Source organism: Mesocricetus auratus, unplaced genomic scaffold, assembly GCF_017639785.1.
Source record: "Mesocricetus auratus isolate SY011 unplaced genomic scaffold, BCM_Maur_2.0 Super-Scaffold_4256, whole genome shotgun sequence".
NCBI lineage: Eukaryota > Metazoa > Chordata > Mammalia > Rodentia > Cricetidae > Mesocricetus > Mesocricetus auratus.
Window position 1 is genome coordinate 2,961,884 of NW_024429182.1, and position 20,013 is coordinate 2,981,896.

General features: G+C 50.6%; 1 protein-coding gene across 3 annotated transcripts in view; it reads left to right on the forward strand.

Moving 5' to 3' along the window:
* Gfra1 (GDNF family receptor alpha 1) overlaps positions 1–20,013 on the forward strand; it is a 259,679-nt gene that overhangs the window by 190,544 nt on the left and 49,122 nt on the right. For all 3 annotated transcript variants that reach the window (XM_040742220.1, XM_040742215.1, XM_040742207.1), the window contains one exon: positions 6,314–6,653. In XM_040742220.1, the coding sequence (XP_040598154.1) occupies positions 6,314–6,653 (340 nt within the window). The remainder of the gene's footprint in view (positions 1–6,313; positions 6,654–20,013) is intronic.

Consider the following 20,013-nt stretch of genomic DNA (forward strand, 5'->3'; position numbering starts at 1 on the left):
CTATAAATAGTAGTTTGTCAGCTAAAACTTAAACGTATGGTGGGGAATACCGACTCTAAACATGACGTGGCTGTTGCATGCATGAATGCAGCAGCTGTGGCTATGACCTGCTCAAGACCAAGCCACTCAACATTTCAACATGGACTAGGGAGGGGCCCCTATCAGAGAATCAATGGCTGCAGAGGGAGGCAGCATTGTCTCCTAGGGATGTGGTCCATGCCCCAGTGGGGGGCCACATATGCGTGTGCTTATGGGGAGCAGTAACTGGACTCAGGAGGTAACTAGTAACAAAAAAACCTTGTGAACTCAAGAAGGCACAATTGATTTCTACATTAATTTTATGTCTTTGACAGATACATTTAATTTTTCTAGCAGTTGCAAACAGAGAGCGTGTGCGTGTGTGTGACAGTGTGTGCCTGTGAGTGTGTGTGCACTTGTATGTGTGAGAGTGTGTGTGTGCATGTGTGTGTGACAGTGTGTGCCTGTGTGCACTTGTGTGCATGTGAGTGTGTGACTGCATGTGTAAGAGTGTGCCAGTGTGTGTGCACTTATGTGCGTGTGCAAGTGTGTGCATGTGAGTGTGTGTGACTGTGCATGTGTGTGTGTCTTCCTCTCTAGTACTTTTTATTTAATTCTGTTGCTTTATTGCAGTAGGCTAAGTCCCTCTACTGCAGTATTGACTCTGAATGAGAAGGATGCTATCCTTTGTCCCAGATCATAGGCAGAGACATTATTTTACTGTGAGAGTCGATGGTATCCGTGTGTCTTAGCTGCTCTCTCTGAAACTGAGGAAATTATTTTCTATTCTTAGTTTGCTGAATATTTGTATTGAGTGAGTGTTGAAAATCACTGAATGCATTTTTCCACTAAAATAATGGATTTTTTTCTTCTTTTTGAATTCTGTTACTGTGGAATCACATTGATTTTTAAACATCAAATTTATCTTGGATCCTTGGGGAAATGGTGTGTCATCTTCTTAACATATTGCTAAACAACTAGCCCAGATTTGCGGGAGATTTTTACATCTGTGTTTGTAAGGAGCGGGGGTGGGGCTGTTATTTGCTTATGGTGCTCCTGTTGGGTTCTTGTGCTTGGATTTTGCTGTCTCACCAAGGTGGGAAGTGTAGTGGAGACGCTTTGCGTTTGTAAGGCTCAGAAACGTTGAAAGTTACACATGACCCGAGAGGTGGAAATAAATTGGCTTTGCCCCTCCAAATGTTCCAGGCTATACAGTTTGGAGTTTGTCGCAGGCTTTGAAATAATGGTAAAGGGGATGATGTGCTGGCCGGGCTTATGCATGGAAGAGAGTAGGATCAGCTGGAAGTGAGACCGTCATAGCTACTGCGAAACGAAGTTAGCTGTGGGCAGTTGGTTCAGACATAACACACTTTCCTGTTTCCGCTTACACAAAGCTTTTCCTCTAGAGTATTGCTTTTCTTTGTTTTATAACATTAAGAAGAAGAAGAGAAAAAAACTGGGCAGGGGTGATGGCCCTGTCTGCAGATGGTTGCTGCAGAAGTCCCAGGAACTGAGCTCAGGTCCCCAGCACACATATAAAAGCCAGGCCCGGCAGACTATGACCGTGTGATCCCAGTGCTGGGGATAGAGCAGACAGACTTGTCTCTGGAGCTCTCTGGCCAGCCAGGTGAGCTGAATATGTGCTCACCAGGTTCGGTGAGAGATCCTGTGTCCAACGGTTAAGACCAAGGTTCCTAGAGGGAAGCCCCTGACACTGATCTCGCTTCTACAAATGCGCACACGTGTACACACACACACACACACACACACACACACACACACTCACAGAATGTGTTACACATACTCACAGAAGTTAACAGCTATGCAATTCTAAAGAATATTTAAAAAGGCAACAATGTCATGGGAAGAAAACATATACACCAGCCAGGTGTTTCCTAAGCTTGTATGTTAACAGTGTGAATTACTCTTGAGAGAAGAAGAAATTTTGTGGGTATCATGGGTTGACTTACTGTTTTTTTTATTGTACTGTTATCTTGGATTTGTAAATGAAAAGAGCCTCTTCTTGTTTTCACACAGTTGTAAAAGCAACACAAGTTAGACAGTAAAAGGCCAAACTTTGAAATCAAGGGAATACAAATGAATAACGTGAGTTTAATGTGGCATTGCTTTTTCTGGAACTTAGTGAATTCTTACCATCAAATTCACTTGGTGCTGGATGTGAGCACTGGTTCATTTTCGTTTGGCAGGCCTGTGATGCCTGGTGCCTGCGGTGACATCTTCTCTGCCATTTTTCTCCACTTGAGGTTGCATGCATTGCTGGGTCCTGTGTCACTAGCTACATTCCTTACGTGTAAACCAACTCTGTCTCTACTATTTTTGTTTTATGCACACTTTAGAAAAAAATACTTTTCATTAGACATCAGTGCTGGCACGGAGATGCCGGCACCATGTAGCTGTTGAAGGGCCTACCGCAGATGATATGGAATAAGAGTTTTAGTTTACTTTCAGTTATCACGAAAGCATTCACAATTTATAAACTTAGAGGACTATAAACACACAAAAACACAAATTATCCTTGGGTCCAGCAGCCCAGCATTCAACATCTCCAGGGCTCAGTTGGTCAAGTGCTTAGCCTGCATGATGCCCAAGTGCTGTCCCTGACACCATACAAACTCCTGGTGACCTCAAAACCAGAGGCTTAAGCAAAAGTATTAGAAATTTAAGGCTATCCTCGGCTACAAAAGGAGTTCAAGGCCAGCCTGGAGTGCATAAGACCGTGTACTTTGGAAAACAAATCGCAGACAGGGATAGCTCACACCTTTAGTTCCCCCAGCACTTGGGAGGTAGAGGCAGGTAGATCTCTGAGTTCTGGGCCATCCTGTTCTACAGAACAAGTTCCAAGACAGCCAGATTCCTGTCTCAAAAATCTGGAGAGAGGGAAAGTGGGGGGGTCTTTAAATAGAAGGGAGAGAGAGAGAGAGAGAGAGAGAGAGAGAGAGAGAGAGAGAGAGAGAGAGAGAGCACTCTTTAAATAGTAGGCTGTAAGTGTTGACCAGGTCCAGAGACTAGCCTGTGTCAGGGCTCACAGAAGCCATTTCCCTCCCAGAATCCTAGATTCTCAGAGTGGCTCAGAGAAGCAGACTTGGGTAGGGCTGAGTGGAGAGAGCACCGGGGGTGTCTGATGAAGTGGCAGGGCTCTCTGGAACAGCTGTATCGCTCACTCGGAGAGGCTAGAGGGCTTGCCCACTGCCCTTCACACTCAACCTGTAGGTCTCAGAAGACGGCACACAGAAACATGGGCCTGGGGTGTAGTAGCTCGCAGCTTTCAGGGCTAGGGCTATAATGTAGGTTCCCACTGGGATGTTTTCTTAAAACAAGACATGCCTTTTTTTTTCATAGAAAAACTCCTTGAAATTTTGATTGCTTCGTGGGCCCTTGATGTTTGTGTTCTGCTTAAAACTGGTGTCTGAGGTTGTGGTACGAATACCTAACATGCAATCTTCCCTCCTGGCAATTTTTAAAATAGTGTATTGCATTTTGTTTTAGTGTGTGTGTGTGTGTGTGTGTGTGTTTAGGGAGGGTGAGAGAGCGCTGTGGCATGGAGGTCAGAAGACAGTTTGTGTTAGTTGGCTCTCTCCCTGCACCATGTGGGTTCTGGGGTTGACACCCAGTTCATCGGTCTGGGCAGCAAACACCTTTACCCGCTGAGCCCTCTCTCAGTGGACCCCTAGCAAGAACGTAAGACTAAATACAGGATCGCTAACTCCAGACAGGTTCTCGTATGGAGGACCTCTCAGCTTGCAGAACGTACTCAACTTGAAGCTGGGATCTTGTTGCCATTGAGTAGCAATCACCTCCTCCCTCCACCCTCAGCCCAGGAGCCTTCCGTGAGTTGGGGCGTTTGTCGTCATTACATGAGTGGAATCACGTTTGCTTTCCCCTTTAGATACTGACTCGTTTCGCCAGGCCTAATGTCCTCAAGTTTCTTCTATGTCGTCACAGTTTGCAAGGCTTTTTTTTCTCTCTCTCTATTAAAGGCAGAGTAATATTCCACATACCCTTATATACTCACTGTCATACATTTCAACCCCATCCAGCCCACCTGGACTCTTTCCTGTCTTGTCAGTTCTCTTGGAACTCCCCAAGTGCCTCCCGTCAGTTGAGAGAACTTGCAAAGAAAGGAGGATACAACAGAGAGGGATTGAGCCTGAGTAGGTAGACACTTGCTTGGGAATCTAATCTGTAGGATGTTGCGCCGTCGCCTGCTTTGAGAGTCACTGGCATATAACTGCTTATCAGCTGCTGTGGGCCACCTTATCAATGGCTTCCAGAGGTTCCTTCACTTCACTTTCTCTGGAGAAACTCCTTTATGTGGGTTGTGACAGTTACTTCTAGATGTTAACTTGCCACAACTTAGAATTATCCAACGAGAGTCTTAACCGAGTGGTTGTCTTTATCAGCTTGCTCTGTGGGTATGTTTCTGGGGCTTGTCTAATTGTTAATTGAAGTGATTAATCATAGGAAGACCCAGCCCACCATGAATGGCAGTATTCCTAGGTGGCAGAAGGAGGTGACTGTAAAGCTACCAAGCAGTCAGCCTTCATTTCTCTCTGCTCTTGGCTATGGGTGTGATGTGAGAAGATGTTTCAGACCCCAACTTGGCTTCTCCTGGATGATAGACTGTGCTCTGGAATAGTAAAGCCAAGTGAACCATTTGCCCCTCATTGTCTTTTTATCAGGGTGCTTGTTACAACAACAAAGAAACAAGTGCCTAGAGCATGGGTCCTGAGCCTAGAACAGTGGTCCTGAGCCTAGAGCATGGGTCCTGAGCCTAGAACACTGGTTCTGAGCCTAGATCATGGTCCTGAACCTAGAACACTGGCCCTGAGTCTAGAGTGTGGGTCCTGAGTAGAGTGTGGATCCTGAGTCTAGAGTGTGAGTCCTGAGTCTACAGCATGGGTCCTGAGCTTAGAGCATGGTTCCTGAGCCTCCTGAGCTGTGAGTGCAGGTCCTGAGTCTATAGCATGGGTCCTGAGCCTAGAGTGTGAGTCCTGAGCCTGGAACACTGATCCTGAACCTTGAGTATGGGTCCTGAGCCTAAAACATTGGTCCTTAGCCTAGAACACTAGTCCTGAGCCTAGAGCTTGGGTCCTCAGCTTAGAATACAGGTCCTGGGCTTAGAGCCCTGGTCCTGAGCCTAGAACACTGGTCCTGAGTCTAGAGCTTGGGTTCTGAGCCTAGAACAGTGGCCCTGAGCTTGGAGCATGGGCCCTGAGCCTAGAGCACTGGTCCTGAGCCTAGAGCATGGATCCTGAGCCTAGAGCTTGGGTCCTGAGCCTAGAGCATGGATCCTGAGCTCAATCCCCCTTGTTGGTTTACTTGAAATTCCCCCCATTGACCCAGGCAGTGTGTACAGCCTCCCCATAGAATCTGCTTCCTGGAAACTCTTACCCAGACCCCCAAGAACAGCCCACAGTGGGCGGTGCTGGTTTTCCAGGCAGCCTGGGCATAGAGAGCCTAAGCAGAAGGCAACATATGCCCTGTGATATTTCTAACGCCTGTGGAGCACAAGCCCAGAGAAATTGTATCCAAAATCCTAGCTGAATTTTCCTAATCAGTAACTTCAATGTCCACAGAGCCTACATTTTGGATGTGGTGTGCTAAGTGGTAATTGAGGTTTGCAAAATGCTATGTGCTTTTTTCTGGTGTTCTTCCAGTGGCCTGTGAGCTGAAACTTAGACACAGACTCTTCTGGAGTTGCCTCTTCCTGTTTAGAGAGGCTGGCATAATATTTTGTCTTCTGGGCTCAAATAACCATGTAATTACTCTGTAATCATATAGTAATTAGTATGTTCTATACGCATTTATTACATAATTATATTCCTGGAGGATTGCATGGCAATTATACTTGCATTCAGCATATCATTTTATGTGCTGTATCATGAACAAGGATATAATTTGTTGCTGTTTTCTTTGATCCTGATTTCAGTTTACCAAGCAGGAGCTGGAAACATTTCTCCAGTTGCCCCCTTTTTTTTTTAACTAGTAGCTGGGCAGGTGCCCGAGTTCCCCGGGCCTGGATCCCAGCTCCACAAAGATACCTAAGGAACATCTAGGGACTACCGTAGTCTCTTCGCCATTGCACCCCAACACTTTCTCCCTGTCATGGGCCATTGTGTCACCCACCAGGTTTGAAACTCCGTGAATTCTAGAGCGCGCGCGTGCGCGCGCGCGCATGGCCGGGTGGATGGTGAGAGCTCATCATCGCAGACAGTGTGTGGGAGCTCTCGTGAGCCAGGCCCCATGCTCAACCCCTCTTTCTCTGCCTTTGCAGTGGAGCACATTTCCAAAGGGAACAACTGCCTGGATGCGGCCAAGGCCTGCAACCTGGATGACACCTGCAAGAAGTACAGGTCTGCCTACATCACCCCGTGCACCACCAGCATGTCCAACGAGGTCTGCAACCGCCGCAAGTGCCACAAGGCCCTCAGGCAGTTCTTCGACAAGGTCCCGGCCAAGCACAGCTACGGGATGCTCTTCTGCTCCTGCAGGGACATCGCCTGCACTGAGCGGCGGCGACAGACGATCGTGCCCGTGTGCTCCTACGAGGAGCAACGAGACAAGCCCAACTGCCTGAATCTGCAGGACTCCTGCAAGACAAACTACATCTGCAGGTGAGTGTGCCGGCGATTGATGAGGAAGCCGTGGCCCTCTGCTCCAGCTGCCAGGCCCCAGGGTGGCCTGTGCTGCTCTCATCAGGGCATCAGGGCGGGTCCTCCTGGTGGAGTGCTGAGAGTCTGACCTCTGCAGCTGCAGCCTGGGGACCGACCGTCGAGTCCTTAACGAGGCAATGCTTTGAGACAGAAGGTGAGGGGGAAGGCCCACTGCTTACGTGGAGCCCTCTAAGGTGAGCGAGGCCCCCCCGGGTGAGGTTGGCTACAGCATTAGCCCACCTAGGCTCCCAGGGTCTGCCAAGCCTGGAAAAGAAGTTGCCATGGAGAGAGAGGCTGTTGATCTTCAGGTGCAGTGTACCAGAAGAGGCCAGACAGTGGGAGTTAGCTGTGTCCAGCCTTTAGTGTGTGTGTGTGTGGGGGGGGGGTAGAAAATGTTCATTTATTGGTTTATTTTTAACATTTGAAGGAGTCCACAAACACACTCTCTGTGGGGAGAAGGGGTGCGGGGTGGGCAGGGGGTGAGGTTGGGGTTTGGGTGGGGGTTGCACTAGCAGCTCCTTCTCACCCCAGCCCTGTTAACAGTTTGGTGTACGTCCTTCCAGAGCTTGGAGCTAGAAACCAGTACTAGTTCTGCAGGCCAAGGCTTGCCGTGCCTCTTTCAGAAGAGCAGACGGGGCACCGTATCCGTGCTGTCTTCTCTTTGTCCTCTGGGTTGCATGCAGGGGACTTCAGAGCCTCTGCACATCCCTCGTTCTCAGTGGGCATGTGGTGGGCGAAACTGCCAGGTGCTTTGCTTGTTTTATGATAATAGACTCCCTGTTTCCAAAGACTAGAGATCAAGAAAACACACACACACACACACACACACACACACACACAATGCCTGGTGTATTAGTTCCGATTAGCTATTAATCTTACTCTGGAGGAACGGGACCCCCATTCTTTTCTTTAAATAAACTCTTAATAGTAACCAAAGGAAGCGAAAGTCTTCATAAGTGTGGCTGTCTCATGCTAAAGATGTTTTCCTCCTCTCCCTCCCTCCCCCTCCCTCTCTTTCTGCCCGTCCATGGGCATGTACACACACATGCACATATACACACACCTGTGCATCTGCATCAAGACTCTAGGCCAGACTCAGATGCTGTTTCTCAGGACCCACGTCCACTTTGTCTCTTAAAACACGGCTCTTCAGCCGGGCGTTGGTGGCGCATGCCTTTAATCCCAGCACTCGGGAGGCAGAGGCAGGAGGATCTCTGTGAGTTTGAGGCCAGCCTGGTCTACAGAGCGAGTTCCAGGACAGCCTCCAAAACAATACAGAGAAACCCTGCCTCGAAAACCAAAACCAAAACCAAAACAAAACACAGCTCTTCGCTTCACCCAGAGCTCACAGATTTGGTGGGGCTGGCTGTTCATGGAGGCCCTGGGATCTGTCTGTCTCTGCTCCCCCACCCCACCCCTGCCATCCCCAGTCCCCGGTGCACACCACCAGGCTCACCTTTGTTCCGTGAGTCTCTGGGAACTCACACACAAGCCCTCTTGCTCACAGGTTGAGCACACTGACCGAGCTTTCTCCCAAGCACCCCTGTTAAAAAAGATTTTTTTTTCTGAGAATTAATGGCTGTTCATGTGCATGCTGTTGTCTGCTTGCTTTGTTGAAAGACGTGGTCCGTTGTTCCTGGGGGGGGCGGGGGCTTGGGGCAGTTTATGTGGGGAGAGCAGCCTCTCTACGCCCCCAGCCACCGGTCCCATGGGGCCATCTTGGGAGAGATGGGTTGTCCTGAGCCTGGGGTAGGCCCCAGCATACCAGGAACCTAGAAAGCAGATGTCGCGGAGGGCAGGGTGGTGGGTGATGGAAGCCAGGTCTCACATGGAAGGATGGGAAGGCTCGAGAACTCTGAAGAGCAGAAGGGGTCCCCTTTGTGTGAACAGGACTTGACTTCCAGTGTGTTCTTTGGCTTAGAGCCAGACAGTTCATCCCTAAGGTGTCATCCCCACCCACTGCTGCTGAGTCGGTCAAGGAAGGAGGCCTGGGCTCCCGAGTCCTCCCGGGGAAGGAAGAAGGGCTGAACGGGGTTAGAAGCGGAGGGGCGGATGGGCATCTGCCACTGAGTAGTGGCTGGCCGAGGAGGCGAATTCTTCTCTTTCTAAAGATTTCTATTGCACACGCCTTCAGGGAAGGTCTGTGACACACTCTCATGGGCCAAGAGCCTACCGTGAGTGTTGAATTTGCGTTCGCCTGCACGTTGCCGTGTTCTGCTAAAGATAACAACAATCCTTGGATTGGTGTAAATTTGTTACATCGCACTGGACTCCTGCTCACCTAGGGGAGGAGAACTGGGAACTTGGAGACTTGGAGGCCTCTGGGGAAGTGGCAGGAGGAACCCGTAGATGATAACGGCGGTTTGGCTGCTCTCTGGCTTTGGAGTTGGATTGGCTCTCCTGCTTTGGAGTTGGATTGGCTCTCCCTAGACTTGCCCCGCACAAGAATAAGTTCAAGAAGCTGAGAGACATTCCCGTGGCTCAACTGACAGGACAGAAATGGAAAATGTACAGGAGACTGAGAGAGTTCTTGCCTAAAACTGAGTGTCCCAGCCCTGCCAAGGCCAGGGTGGCATATACAGAAGCCATTAACAACACAGTGGGGTGGCAGCCCTGTGGGTACAATAACTTCTGGGGGGTGGTGTGGGCGTTACTGTCGCCACTGCTTTGGATAGAACTCAGAGGCCCGTGTGAGAGCCAGAGCTAGGCTTACCAGGGAGCCCCACGGAGGGAAGGTTATCTCCGTGTGACTGATGGGTTTTATACTCTGTCTTAAGCCTCTCCTGGGGAAGCTGACTTCTCCCGTGTTACCTCGTAAGGTTGCCTGGCCCACAACCTCTTTCCAGAGCCTGGACTTAACTTCTCATGATCACCCACCCACCCCCTGTCCAATGTGGGTGAGTGCAATCTCGAGACGCCGCGTCTTTTCTTTTAGAAAAGAGTCAAACATACACAGATGACAGTCCCCATATATGTATATCTTTTTTGTTGTCGTTGTTTCTGCCTTATATCAATGGCTCTTTGATATAATACAGAAAGTCTGAATTGCATTTTAACAATATGCTTGGGTTTAAAGCAGGAAAGCCAATCCAACTCCAAAGCCAGCATTAATTAGATGAATCGGGACTCAGGCATATGAAGAAGTGGAAAAAACAGAAATTACGATAGCAAAATACAGAGATTTAGACATTGATAACGAAATCTGCTGAAGGAAAATGGTGCCGGTCCCTCAGTTCCGTGCTGCTATTTCCATCTCTTCTCAGTCCAGCTTAAGGAAGCCTCCATCAACCCACCCAGGGCGAGTACCCGGTGGTGGCTGGAGCCTGGCGTTCGGTGGGCTCCCTGCTATGGTCACCCACCCCTCTAAGCCCACGCCTGGCTCTGCTGTGGCGGCTGAAGGGCTTGTGTGAGCATCCCTGTCGGGAAGGGACGGCCCGAGCAAACACCGAGTGCTAACTACCTCTCCCTCCGAATCTTCAGACTTCCCAAAGAGCCCTTCCTGGCGGTACCATCCCTGCCTATCAAAGAGCCGCTCAGACTGACTAAAACCTCCCTGAACGTAATGCTTTTCCTGATGCAGCCTTCAGGGTTCCGTCCCGAGGGTCCCAGGGCGCCTCTGCATAAAACCCACTCTCTCTGCTGCCTTGAGACTTCAAACGCACACGAAGCAACTTGAGGCTTGCCTGTGCCTTTGTTTTCCTTTCCCTCCTTTCTTCTTCAGTGAAACTGACAGGCTCCTTTCCCTCTTGGGGTGGTTGGGGAAGGAGTGAGCTTGACTGCTCAGGCCCCCAAGCTTCTCCGAGCAGGAGCACGCGTCGAGGTGTTAGGAGACAGCTGTGATGAAATCTGAAAGCTCTGTGCTCCTCCCCTGGAGCACCACAGCTCACATGCCAGCCTCCTTCTGGTTGCTACCCTTCCCGCCCAGAAGGCTGACAATGCCTAGTGTGACCTAAAGGAAGCACGTCCTTCGTTCCCGATGCAAATTATGCCGTGTACATTATTTAAATTTACACTCTGCTTGCTCCCTCCCTTCCTCCCCAAATTCCAACATCCAGAGTTAAGCTCGGCTCCTGAGTTCTGACTCGGGATACCAGAGATTTGCTTCACGGTTGCTCTTAGCTCTCTAATTAGTCACTCGGGTGCTTGGCTACTCCCACAGCCGGGAGAGTCTCCTCTGCAAGCTGCCGCGCCCCTGCCGTCTCCGAGGAGTCACCGGAGTCGCCGAGGTGGTGCCATCGCCATTCTTCCTCCATGAGTAGGCCACCTGTCTGTGGCTGACACTGCTACTCCACGCTGCCCTTGTCGAGTGGCTGGGGACTAAGTGATCACTCTGGGTGTGCAGCAGAGACACCGCAACCTTGGGTACCCGAGTGTGCACTAAGGCATTGTGTGCCTCAGAGGCCTGGGTTCTGGGGGCCTCAGCCAGAACCAGCTGTCCACCATGGACAGCGTCCCAGGTTTCCCCTTTGCCTGGCAGAAGGCCCCTACAGGGTGTTTTCTCTGCATTTAGCAATGCTGGGTCGTGATTATCTACTTCCCTCTAGACTGCTCTAGTAATGTTGAACATCGGAAGGAATCTGGGTATGGTGGAGGACCCCTTTAACCTCAGTGCTCAGGAGGCAGAGGCAGACAGATGTGTGTGTGTGTGTGTGTGTGTGTGTGTGTGTGTGTGTGTGTGTGTGTGTGTGAGTCCAGCCTGGTCTACATAGTAAGTTTCAGGCAAGTTGGGGCTACATAGTGAGACCCTGTCTAAAAAATTCATTGGGGACTAGAGAGATGATACAACCGTTAAGAGTTCCCGTTGCTCTTTCCGAAGACACGGGTTCGGTTCCCAGCACCCACATGGGACTCACAGCCATCCATAACTATGGATCCATGGGATCCTACTTGGGTACCAGGCATCATTTACTCATTAAAATAAAATATATAAATCTAAAAGTGCTTCTTAAAGGAGGGAGTCAGGGGCTTCAGTACCTCTGTCTCTGCACCTCTCCTGCCCCCCCCCCGAGGTATTTCTCCTCCAGGCGCCCAACTGTAGGTCCTCATAGTCTTCAAAACAGTAGCTTGATGGGGTCACCAGGTATGTGGTTCTTCCTTCCCCTGTGGACTTAGGATCATATATAATTACATCTTAGAAACCCGGGATATCGGCCGCAGAACCAAGAAGGCACCTGTCCCTTGACACAGCTCTAGAAGAAACGTGTACGCAGTTTCTGAGCCCCTGCCCTAATTAATACCTCCTTTGCCACACTTGGGGTGGCCCTCTTGCACATAAAAGAAGTGTGACATTGTTAATTTGTCAGCTGGGAGAACCGGAGAACCATGCCACAAAACGGTGGAGGGAATTTCCGTGCCAGTGACTTAATCTAGTCCAGTGGCTGTTGAGCACCTGTAAAACGGTGAGATGAATGTTATGTTGATGTGGAATGAGGTCTTCTTTGTGCACCAAACTGTGTGGGTCCCAGTGAACAAGACTCCTCTCTGCTTGCTGAGGTAAGCTCCCATGCTAGAAACTGAGTGCTGCATCCCTTGGATCTGAGCTTGTCTTGACATGGGGTGAGTTCGAGAGAAAATGGCTGGGGGGGGGGATAATTAACGCCTAAAACTAGATTCATTTGGTAGATTGACTTGGCACTTAATTTTATCGTATGCTGATTCCATTCACGAATGGAAATCGGCAATTAGACAATGCAAGCTTTTGAACCGTGGAAAGGGAAGGTTCAGGAATATGAGAAAATACAAGTAAAACGTTTTCCAGCCCATTTGAATGGCTTTCATTCCAGACGAGTACACGAGTGTCTTCAGTGGTGCGTGCGTGGCGCCAAATGGCTGGTTTTTAAACGCACCCCACCTTGGGCGAGCCGTTTCTCCCCCACATGTGGGTGCCTGCGTGGTACTGGCTGATCGAACCTTGAAAGCTAGGCAAGGGTCTCCGTCAACAACACCAGCTGTCCCTTGTCTTTGTCACGTTGAGGAGAGCTTCAGTTCTTCGACTTACCTCAGGGACATGTGACCCGGGTACAGACTGCTCCACAGTCTTCCTGTATCCCTCCCCTTACCTCTCCTGTGGCAGAAGCCAGGGTGAAGCAGCGGTTTGTTCTGGAATCGGTAGCTTTAATAAAATAGCCCGGGTGGGTGTACTCCGCATTCTCCTCCCCGTCCACCGCCGCTCACGACACTTGCCAAGCCCAGGGGCTCTGTTGTCTCTGCCTGAGCCTCCTCATCGTCGCCACGCCCTCCCCCAGTCTGTCCACACTCTCCCAGAGTTGCTCTCTCGGTTGTCCTGGAAACAGGAAGAGCCAGAGACTCCTTTTACTATATGGGCCTTACTGTGTCGGTTTGGGGTCTGGAGGGGATCTTGGCGCCAGAGCTTTCTTTCCCCCTTGTTGAGTAGGAACGCAAACAAGGAAGAATACGGAAGCCGGAGAGAGGAGCTGGTGTCCAGATCATTGGTGGCTTAAGAAACAGAGATGGGGCCGGGCGGTGGTGGCGCACGCCTTTAATCCCAGCACTCGGGAGGCAGAGACAGGCGGATCTCTGTGAGTTCGAGGCCAGGCTGGACCTACAGCCTCCAAAACAATACAGAGAAACCCTGTCTTATAAAAACCAAAAAAAAGAAAAAAAAGGAAAAAAAAAAAAAGAAACAGAGATGGTGAAGCAGAAAGGAGCTTGGGAGGCAATGCAAGGGATGGAGATGGGGAAACCCCAGGACTTCCAGCAGCAGCAGCATGCGGAGTGCTAGATTTTATGTCTCAAAGACTAGAGAGCATCAGAGGAGGCTAGGTGGGCAGGGTCTGGAGAGGATCAGGAGGCCTGGTGGGCGGGGTCTGGAGAGGATGGAGGAGGCCGGATGGGCGGGGTCTGGAGAGGATGGAGGAGGCCTGGTGGGCAGGGTCTGGAGAGGATGGAGGAGGCCTGGTGGGCAGGGTCTGGAGAGGATGGAGGAGGCCTGGTGGGCGGGGTCTGGGGAGGATGGAGGAGGCTGGGTGGGTGGGGTCTGGATGGGCAGGGTCTGGAGAGGATGGAGGAGGCCGGATGGGCGGGGTCTGGAGAGGATGGAGGAGGCCGGATGGGCGGGGTCTGGAGAGGATGGAGGAGGCCGGGTGGGCGGGGTCTGGAGAGGATGGAGGAGGCCGGATGGGCGGGGTCTGGAGAGGATAGATTGGAAGCCAGTTAGGTTAGGGGGTTCCTGGACTAGGTGAAAGACAAAAAGGACCCGAAAGATAAGCTTTTGGAAAACTTCACTGCCAACTAATGTAATGAATGAATATTTGCTGAATGAGTAAGTGAATTAACAAATATAAAATGCAAGTGGATATCAGAGACAAGGCTGGCAAATGTGGGAGAATTTAGAGCTGGCTATGCAGAGGCCGCTGTTGCTGTGTGTGCACGCTAAGACTCGTTCTCCTGGACAGGGTGTGAGAAGACAAGTTTTCTACATACTAAAACTCGGAGTCTTCAGGTTTGTGATGCAAGCTATCTGAAGAGGCCGTAGGGGGAAACCCGAGGGTTGAGAGAAACTGGGGTGAGTGGAAAGGGTGGTAGTCAGTGATGTCAGTTACTCAAAGGGGGAAGCGCAGAGGGACCCTGGCTTTAGCATGGAGAGGGCCCAGCCCACTGTCACTCTGTCCCTGTATCCCTCACTCTGTGGGGTAGTCCATCCATCCATCTGTCTATTCATTCTTCCATCTGTCTATTACTGTCTATTCATGGCATATCTAGCTGCTCACTACCCACATATCCATATATTACATATCCATATCACATATCCATATATTACACCCACCTGTACATGTATCCATCTACTTACCTGGTCTGTACTTACTGTGAGAGAATAGAAACCTAGGTTCTCTTTCACATTGCAGAGAAGGAGGCCAGCACAGTTAATATCAGGACATGGTAGTCTCTGGTCAGGAGGCCACGAGATAAGAATAGCTACCTCGGTAAGGCTTCCTGGAGAAGCCACCACATGAAGTAGGTCAGGGCTTGAGAAGGCTTGAGAAGCACAACCCACCCCTGGGTGTCGATAAGGGCCATCACTAGACTGCACACTTTATTGATGGGACCAAACCAGCATGGTCACACTGATGGGACCTCACTCAACACTGTCAACTCATGGGACCGCACTGACGGAACCCAGCCAACAGGGCCTCACTGATGGGATCTCGCTGGTGGGACTACTTCAGTCTCTGATCATACCAGCTGCCGTTAAGGGATGACCGGTTAGAGGACAGCCAGGAGAGAAACCTAAAGAGAGAGAGAGAGAGAGAGAGAGAGAGAGAGAGAGAGAGAGAGAGAGAGAGAGAGAGAGAGAAGCAAGATTACTGTCACTGGCTGCAAAGGATTCTTCTGATAAGAGCACAATGTTTCCACACTGCCGAGCCTTCCTTCCTGTAGCCCAGACAGACAGGATGATGGTCCTGAGTCCAGACACTCTCCACGGCTCAGTAACCAAGACTGCCTTGGTTTTAAAGACTGTTTTCATGGGGATTAGGACATAATGTCCATCAGAGCCTCTTAGCGTCGTTTGAGACGTGAAAATGGCCTCTCACCTAACACATGCTCATTAAGCTCTCGGTTTATCACATTTCCTCCTGAGCTCCCTCTGCTTGTTACAGAGTGGATACTCGGTGACAGCTTATGGCTTCTGAAGGAGTAGTTTCCACAAATAGGGGAAAAAGGAAACCACCCTCCAAGACCACACTGATTTTTTTTTTTAACGATTACTATTAACTCACTACTCCGGGCCCACTAACTTGAGTGTTTGTGACAGCCTGGGTCCTGCACATGTTGGTCATGCGTTTTTCTTCCAGATACTCGGGCTCATTCTGTGTGATCATACTGCATTGTCATTCGAATTAAATCCTTGATCCTCGCCTAGCTAAGAGAAGTGCACACCAGGATCCTTGGCTGTGCATCTCATGGCTTAGATGAAGTCTCTGGTCACGTGGTGACAGCAGCTCTAAATAACCAATGCATCTGTCCTAACTCCTGGGACATGACTGATAGGTTTGCCTTCCTAACTACACCCCCCCCCCGCCCCAAGGCTACCTCATTCATTACAGAAAAATTCTGTGCTAAGCAGACGGCAACACGGGGCTATCCTATCTTAATACAGGGCTGGGGGATTGTGTAGTGGGGTCAGGACCTTAGGGTCTTCCCTGGAAGCACTGAAGGATGAGGAGGTGAATGGGGGAGATCTCTGGGTCCATGGAATTCAGTCACCTTGTCTAAATCTGTGTGCGTCTGTGGGAGACCACATTTGGTCTCCTTTGCTGCCCCGGTACGGCTGGCTCTTCCTCTCTGGAAGAGGCCCAGCAGTGGGGTCCCGTGCTCAGCACAAGGAAGGCTTCACAAACCAGGATTGCGTCCTGTTAGGCCCACACCCAAGCTAAGCAGACACACTCTATTCTTCCCAGATCCCTCCCCGATTCCAGAGACGGGGCCTTTTCTCTCCCACAGCCTCTTCTCAAAGCTGCTTCACCCGTTCAGCAAACAATGGGGAAGAACAGAGAGTAGGGAGGCCTCAGCCTTCCCAAGGGCCACAGGGTGCCAGGCGTCCCCAGACCCTGCCCTTGGAGGGCGAGGCGTCCCCGGCAGACTGCTTGCTGCCTCCTAATCTGGGACTTTAGTAAATCTGCAGTTTCCTGAGCACAGTATGTCCTTTCTCAGCCATGCACGGTTTCTTACTGACATAGCACCTGCAGCCCATAACCTGGGGCATTCTCACCTGGAACATGTCCCTTCTGGTGTCCCATAAGTTAGGAGTGGGGGGCGTGCCGTGTGTTTGGTGAGGAGGACCCGTGGAGGGCAAGGGCAGCCTGGTCAGCATGAGCCTCAGATCACCTCCTCTGGAGCAGGTGTGTAAGCGCCTCCCCGGGATTCTATTCCTGGGACCCTGCCCGGGCCGCCTCCTCTATGTTGCTTTTACAGCCGTGGCCAGCACGGGCCTGGATCTCACACGCAGACTTGGAACTCTGCTCCCCCACACACACACCTCACATTTCCACTCCTCCAGGGTGTCCTGTGGGGGCACACCGCCACTTTCGTTTCCATGGGCGTTTCCAACTCAGTGAACAGGAAATTTCTCTGCGATTTCCAAAGGTGATTAATTATGCAGAAAAAATTTCACGTCCAAGGCAAACAAGAATTTAAAAAGAACCAGCAGCGTGAGAAGCCCCACTCTGCAAGAGCCTCGGGATTTTATTTCTTCATCATCGTTATCAGTTCTGCCGAGCAAGTGAGGCAGACCTGGGGCTTCCATTGGGTTATACAGGCAGCCGGAATCCCCGTTTCCCTTCTGTGGATGGGACCGTTGACTTCATCCTCAGGAGTCAGCGTGAAGATAAAATGGAGCAAGCCTATTGGCCAATAGCTGTTACAGAGCACAGAGAAGCCTCCCCCCCCCACCATGTGCACTCTTTTCTCCTTTGTTTTCTTCTTATAGAAATGTCCAGATGTAACATTTCTGTCCCATAGCAACAGAGACCTTGGGAGTGGATTGTGTGCATGGAGGGCGGGGAGTGGGCGCCGAGGCTCAGAACGCCTAACACTGAGGAGCGCGTAGAAATGCCAACACTGTTTCCGGAGGTGACATTGCTAAGCTCGATACATTGCCCTCTTTTTCCCTTTTGGTGTTTGGACCTCCGGGAAAAGTGGGAGGACGGAGGCAGGGAACTGTGTCTAGAGATGTCTGGGGCATGTGTCATTTCCAGAACGTTTCTCGTAAAATATGCAGTTATTTAACATACACGGACAATAAGATGTGAGCGGAGCTGGCCACGGGACTGCTGGGCCCACACCGTGGTGAGGCTCACTGTTGTTAAGGGTGCGTAGGCGGCGGGGCAACGTGACGGGGCAGCCTTGTGGGCACACGACGGCTTCGGTGACCCAAAGCAGACCCACATCAAATAGGGGGCTCTCAGAGGTGGAGCTGTGTGGGCGTGGGCGCAAAGGGCGCTCACTGACTCAGGGGGAACGGAACCTACACATCCCTCCTCTGGACAGGTTCATGCCCTGAGTCATTCCATCTTTCCATTGGGAAGCAAGCCACAACCAGAGGCAGATGATTTGTCACCGGGGACTCAGGAGCCTGGGGTGGGGGGAGCATCGCCCGCAAGCATGTGTGAATGCCAGCAGCGGCTGAGGTTAGGGTGAGGGGGAGCAGCACTCGCTTGACATTTGCAGTGTGCCAAGCACGGTGCCGAGCTCCTGCCCGCAGGGCTGGAGTGGGAGGGCTGAGGAGGAGAGATCTAAGTCACTTGTGCATCACCCGAGCGCTGTGACTGGATGGGAGCTCAGGAGGCCTGGTGGGTGCCCGCTGCTGTGCCAAGGGCGCCCTGCCGTGTGAGCTCCCCGCGCAGCTGCCAGCGACACTGAGCGGGAGTGAGATGGAGGCTGGAGGGTGACTTTGTTTTCACTTTTTATTTAATTCTTTCCAAAGGGAAATGCTTAAGACCTTAGCATCTTGTACCTCTTGGAGACATACTTCGTGTCTCATTAAAGTAGCAAATCTTCAGCCTTTTTGGTTTCTAGACCTCTTTACACTCTTGGGGGAAAAAAATCACTGAGACTCCCAGGGGGGTTTGTTTATATGGGTTAAATCTATTAATACTTTCTATATTGCATCAAAGCTGAAGGGATGTTTACATGCTAATGGAAAGCCCCATTTATATTCCACTTAAAAATAACACCAAGAAGCCTGCTGTGTGTTACTTTAAATAACAGAGTCTATTTGTTGGGAGCATTTCTCAAATACAGCCACAGAACCATGAAGGGAAATGCATGGAGGAGTTTTCGCACTCTTCAAAACCTGGTGTCCAGAGGGAGGACCTTTGGGCAACTCCTACATTCAGTCTGTTGCATGGTCACAGCAAGTGGCCTTCTGACCAACCCCATTCTCTCCTGGGAGTCAGCGATCAAGCATTTCATCTGACTGTAGAGACAGCCACATTGACCCCAGTAAGGCTCCATGGACAGCAGGTGCCTGAATCTCACTTTGAGCTACCCCACTGGATGGACTGGGAATCTTGGGCTGGACACTTGGCTTTTGTGGGTACCAACTTTCCCAAGACCTCAGAACTGAGACAGTGTGGGTAGGCATGTCTACCCTGTGCCTGACGTGCATGTCAGCAAGGTGTGCCAGGGGCTGTTGGTGGGAGCAGGCCCTGTAGCCCTTCCTGGTGCAGTCAGGGTGAGTGCTAAGAATGCCAGGCTTCCCCATCAGCCACACTGTGCTCTGGGGCTGCCAGGCAGACTGCAGAACATGGATCTGCGCGTTGTTCTACTGGGAGGAATGCCCTGCTGAAGACCAAGCCTCCCTCAGGGCCCCTTTCCAGAACTCTAGGGGATCGCCACTGCACTGACGGTTATTAATTCTGTGTCTAGAAATATTTGTCAAGGGATTCTTCTGAGGTTGGGGCTCAGGTAAGTCCCAGGTTCAGAGCACTGGGATATAGTCCCCTTCTGCTTTCTCTCTGGTGTGTGTGTGTGTGTGTGTGTGTGTGTGGTATACATGTGTGAGTGTGTGGTGTATGTATATTATGTGTGGTGTGTGCATATGTGCGTGAATGTATGGGTGGTGTGTATGTGTGTGTGCATGCTTGTGTGTGTGTGGTATGTGTGCATATGTGCACGCATGCATGTGTAGTGTACATGAGTGAGTGTGTGGTGTATGTATCTTATGTGTGTGTGCATGTTTGTGTGTGTGGTATGTGTGCATGCATGCATGTGTGGTGTGTGTGTGCATGAGTGTGAGTGTGTGATCAAGTGTGTGTGTGTATGTGTGTGTGTGTGCTTTTGTGGGTATGTATATGTATGTGTTTAAGGCTACAGTTAACCTTACTCAACCCCTAGAATTGGAAATGGCGGATTCCTGTGGTTACCTAGCAGTTGGAATTCCTTTTGTAGTTACCTGGCTCCATTTAACAGCTTGAAGCTTCTAAGGAAAGGGATCTGGGTCGAGGAAATTCCTTCTCTTAAGAATGCTACAGCAAAGGTATCAAACACTGCAAAGCCTCTCTGCAGAAGCAGGACAAAGACCCAGAGGTCAGCCCCTTATCAGAGCTTCAAGCTGAACCACGCTCACCTACAAATAAGGTCTTGGCTATTACACTTCTCTCTTGTTGTTAGCCTGACTGTTTGGTGTGCTGTGGCTGCTGGTGCGTTCACTTGATGAGTCATCAGGGCTAGGAAGTCAGATGCCTTGCGGGGCTCAAGGGTAAGAGATGAGTGGGTTGCCCTCAGTACTGGGGAGGCAGATAAGGGCGGGTGTCTGTGCCGCCACAGAAGGCCTGGAGAGATGATGGTTCTGGAAGTCTCA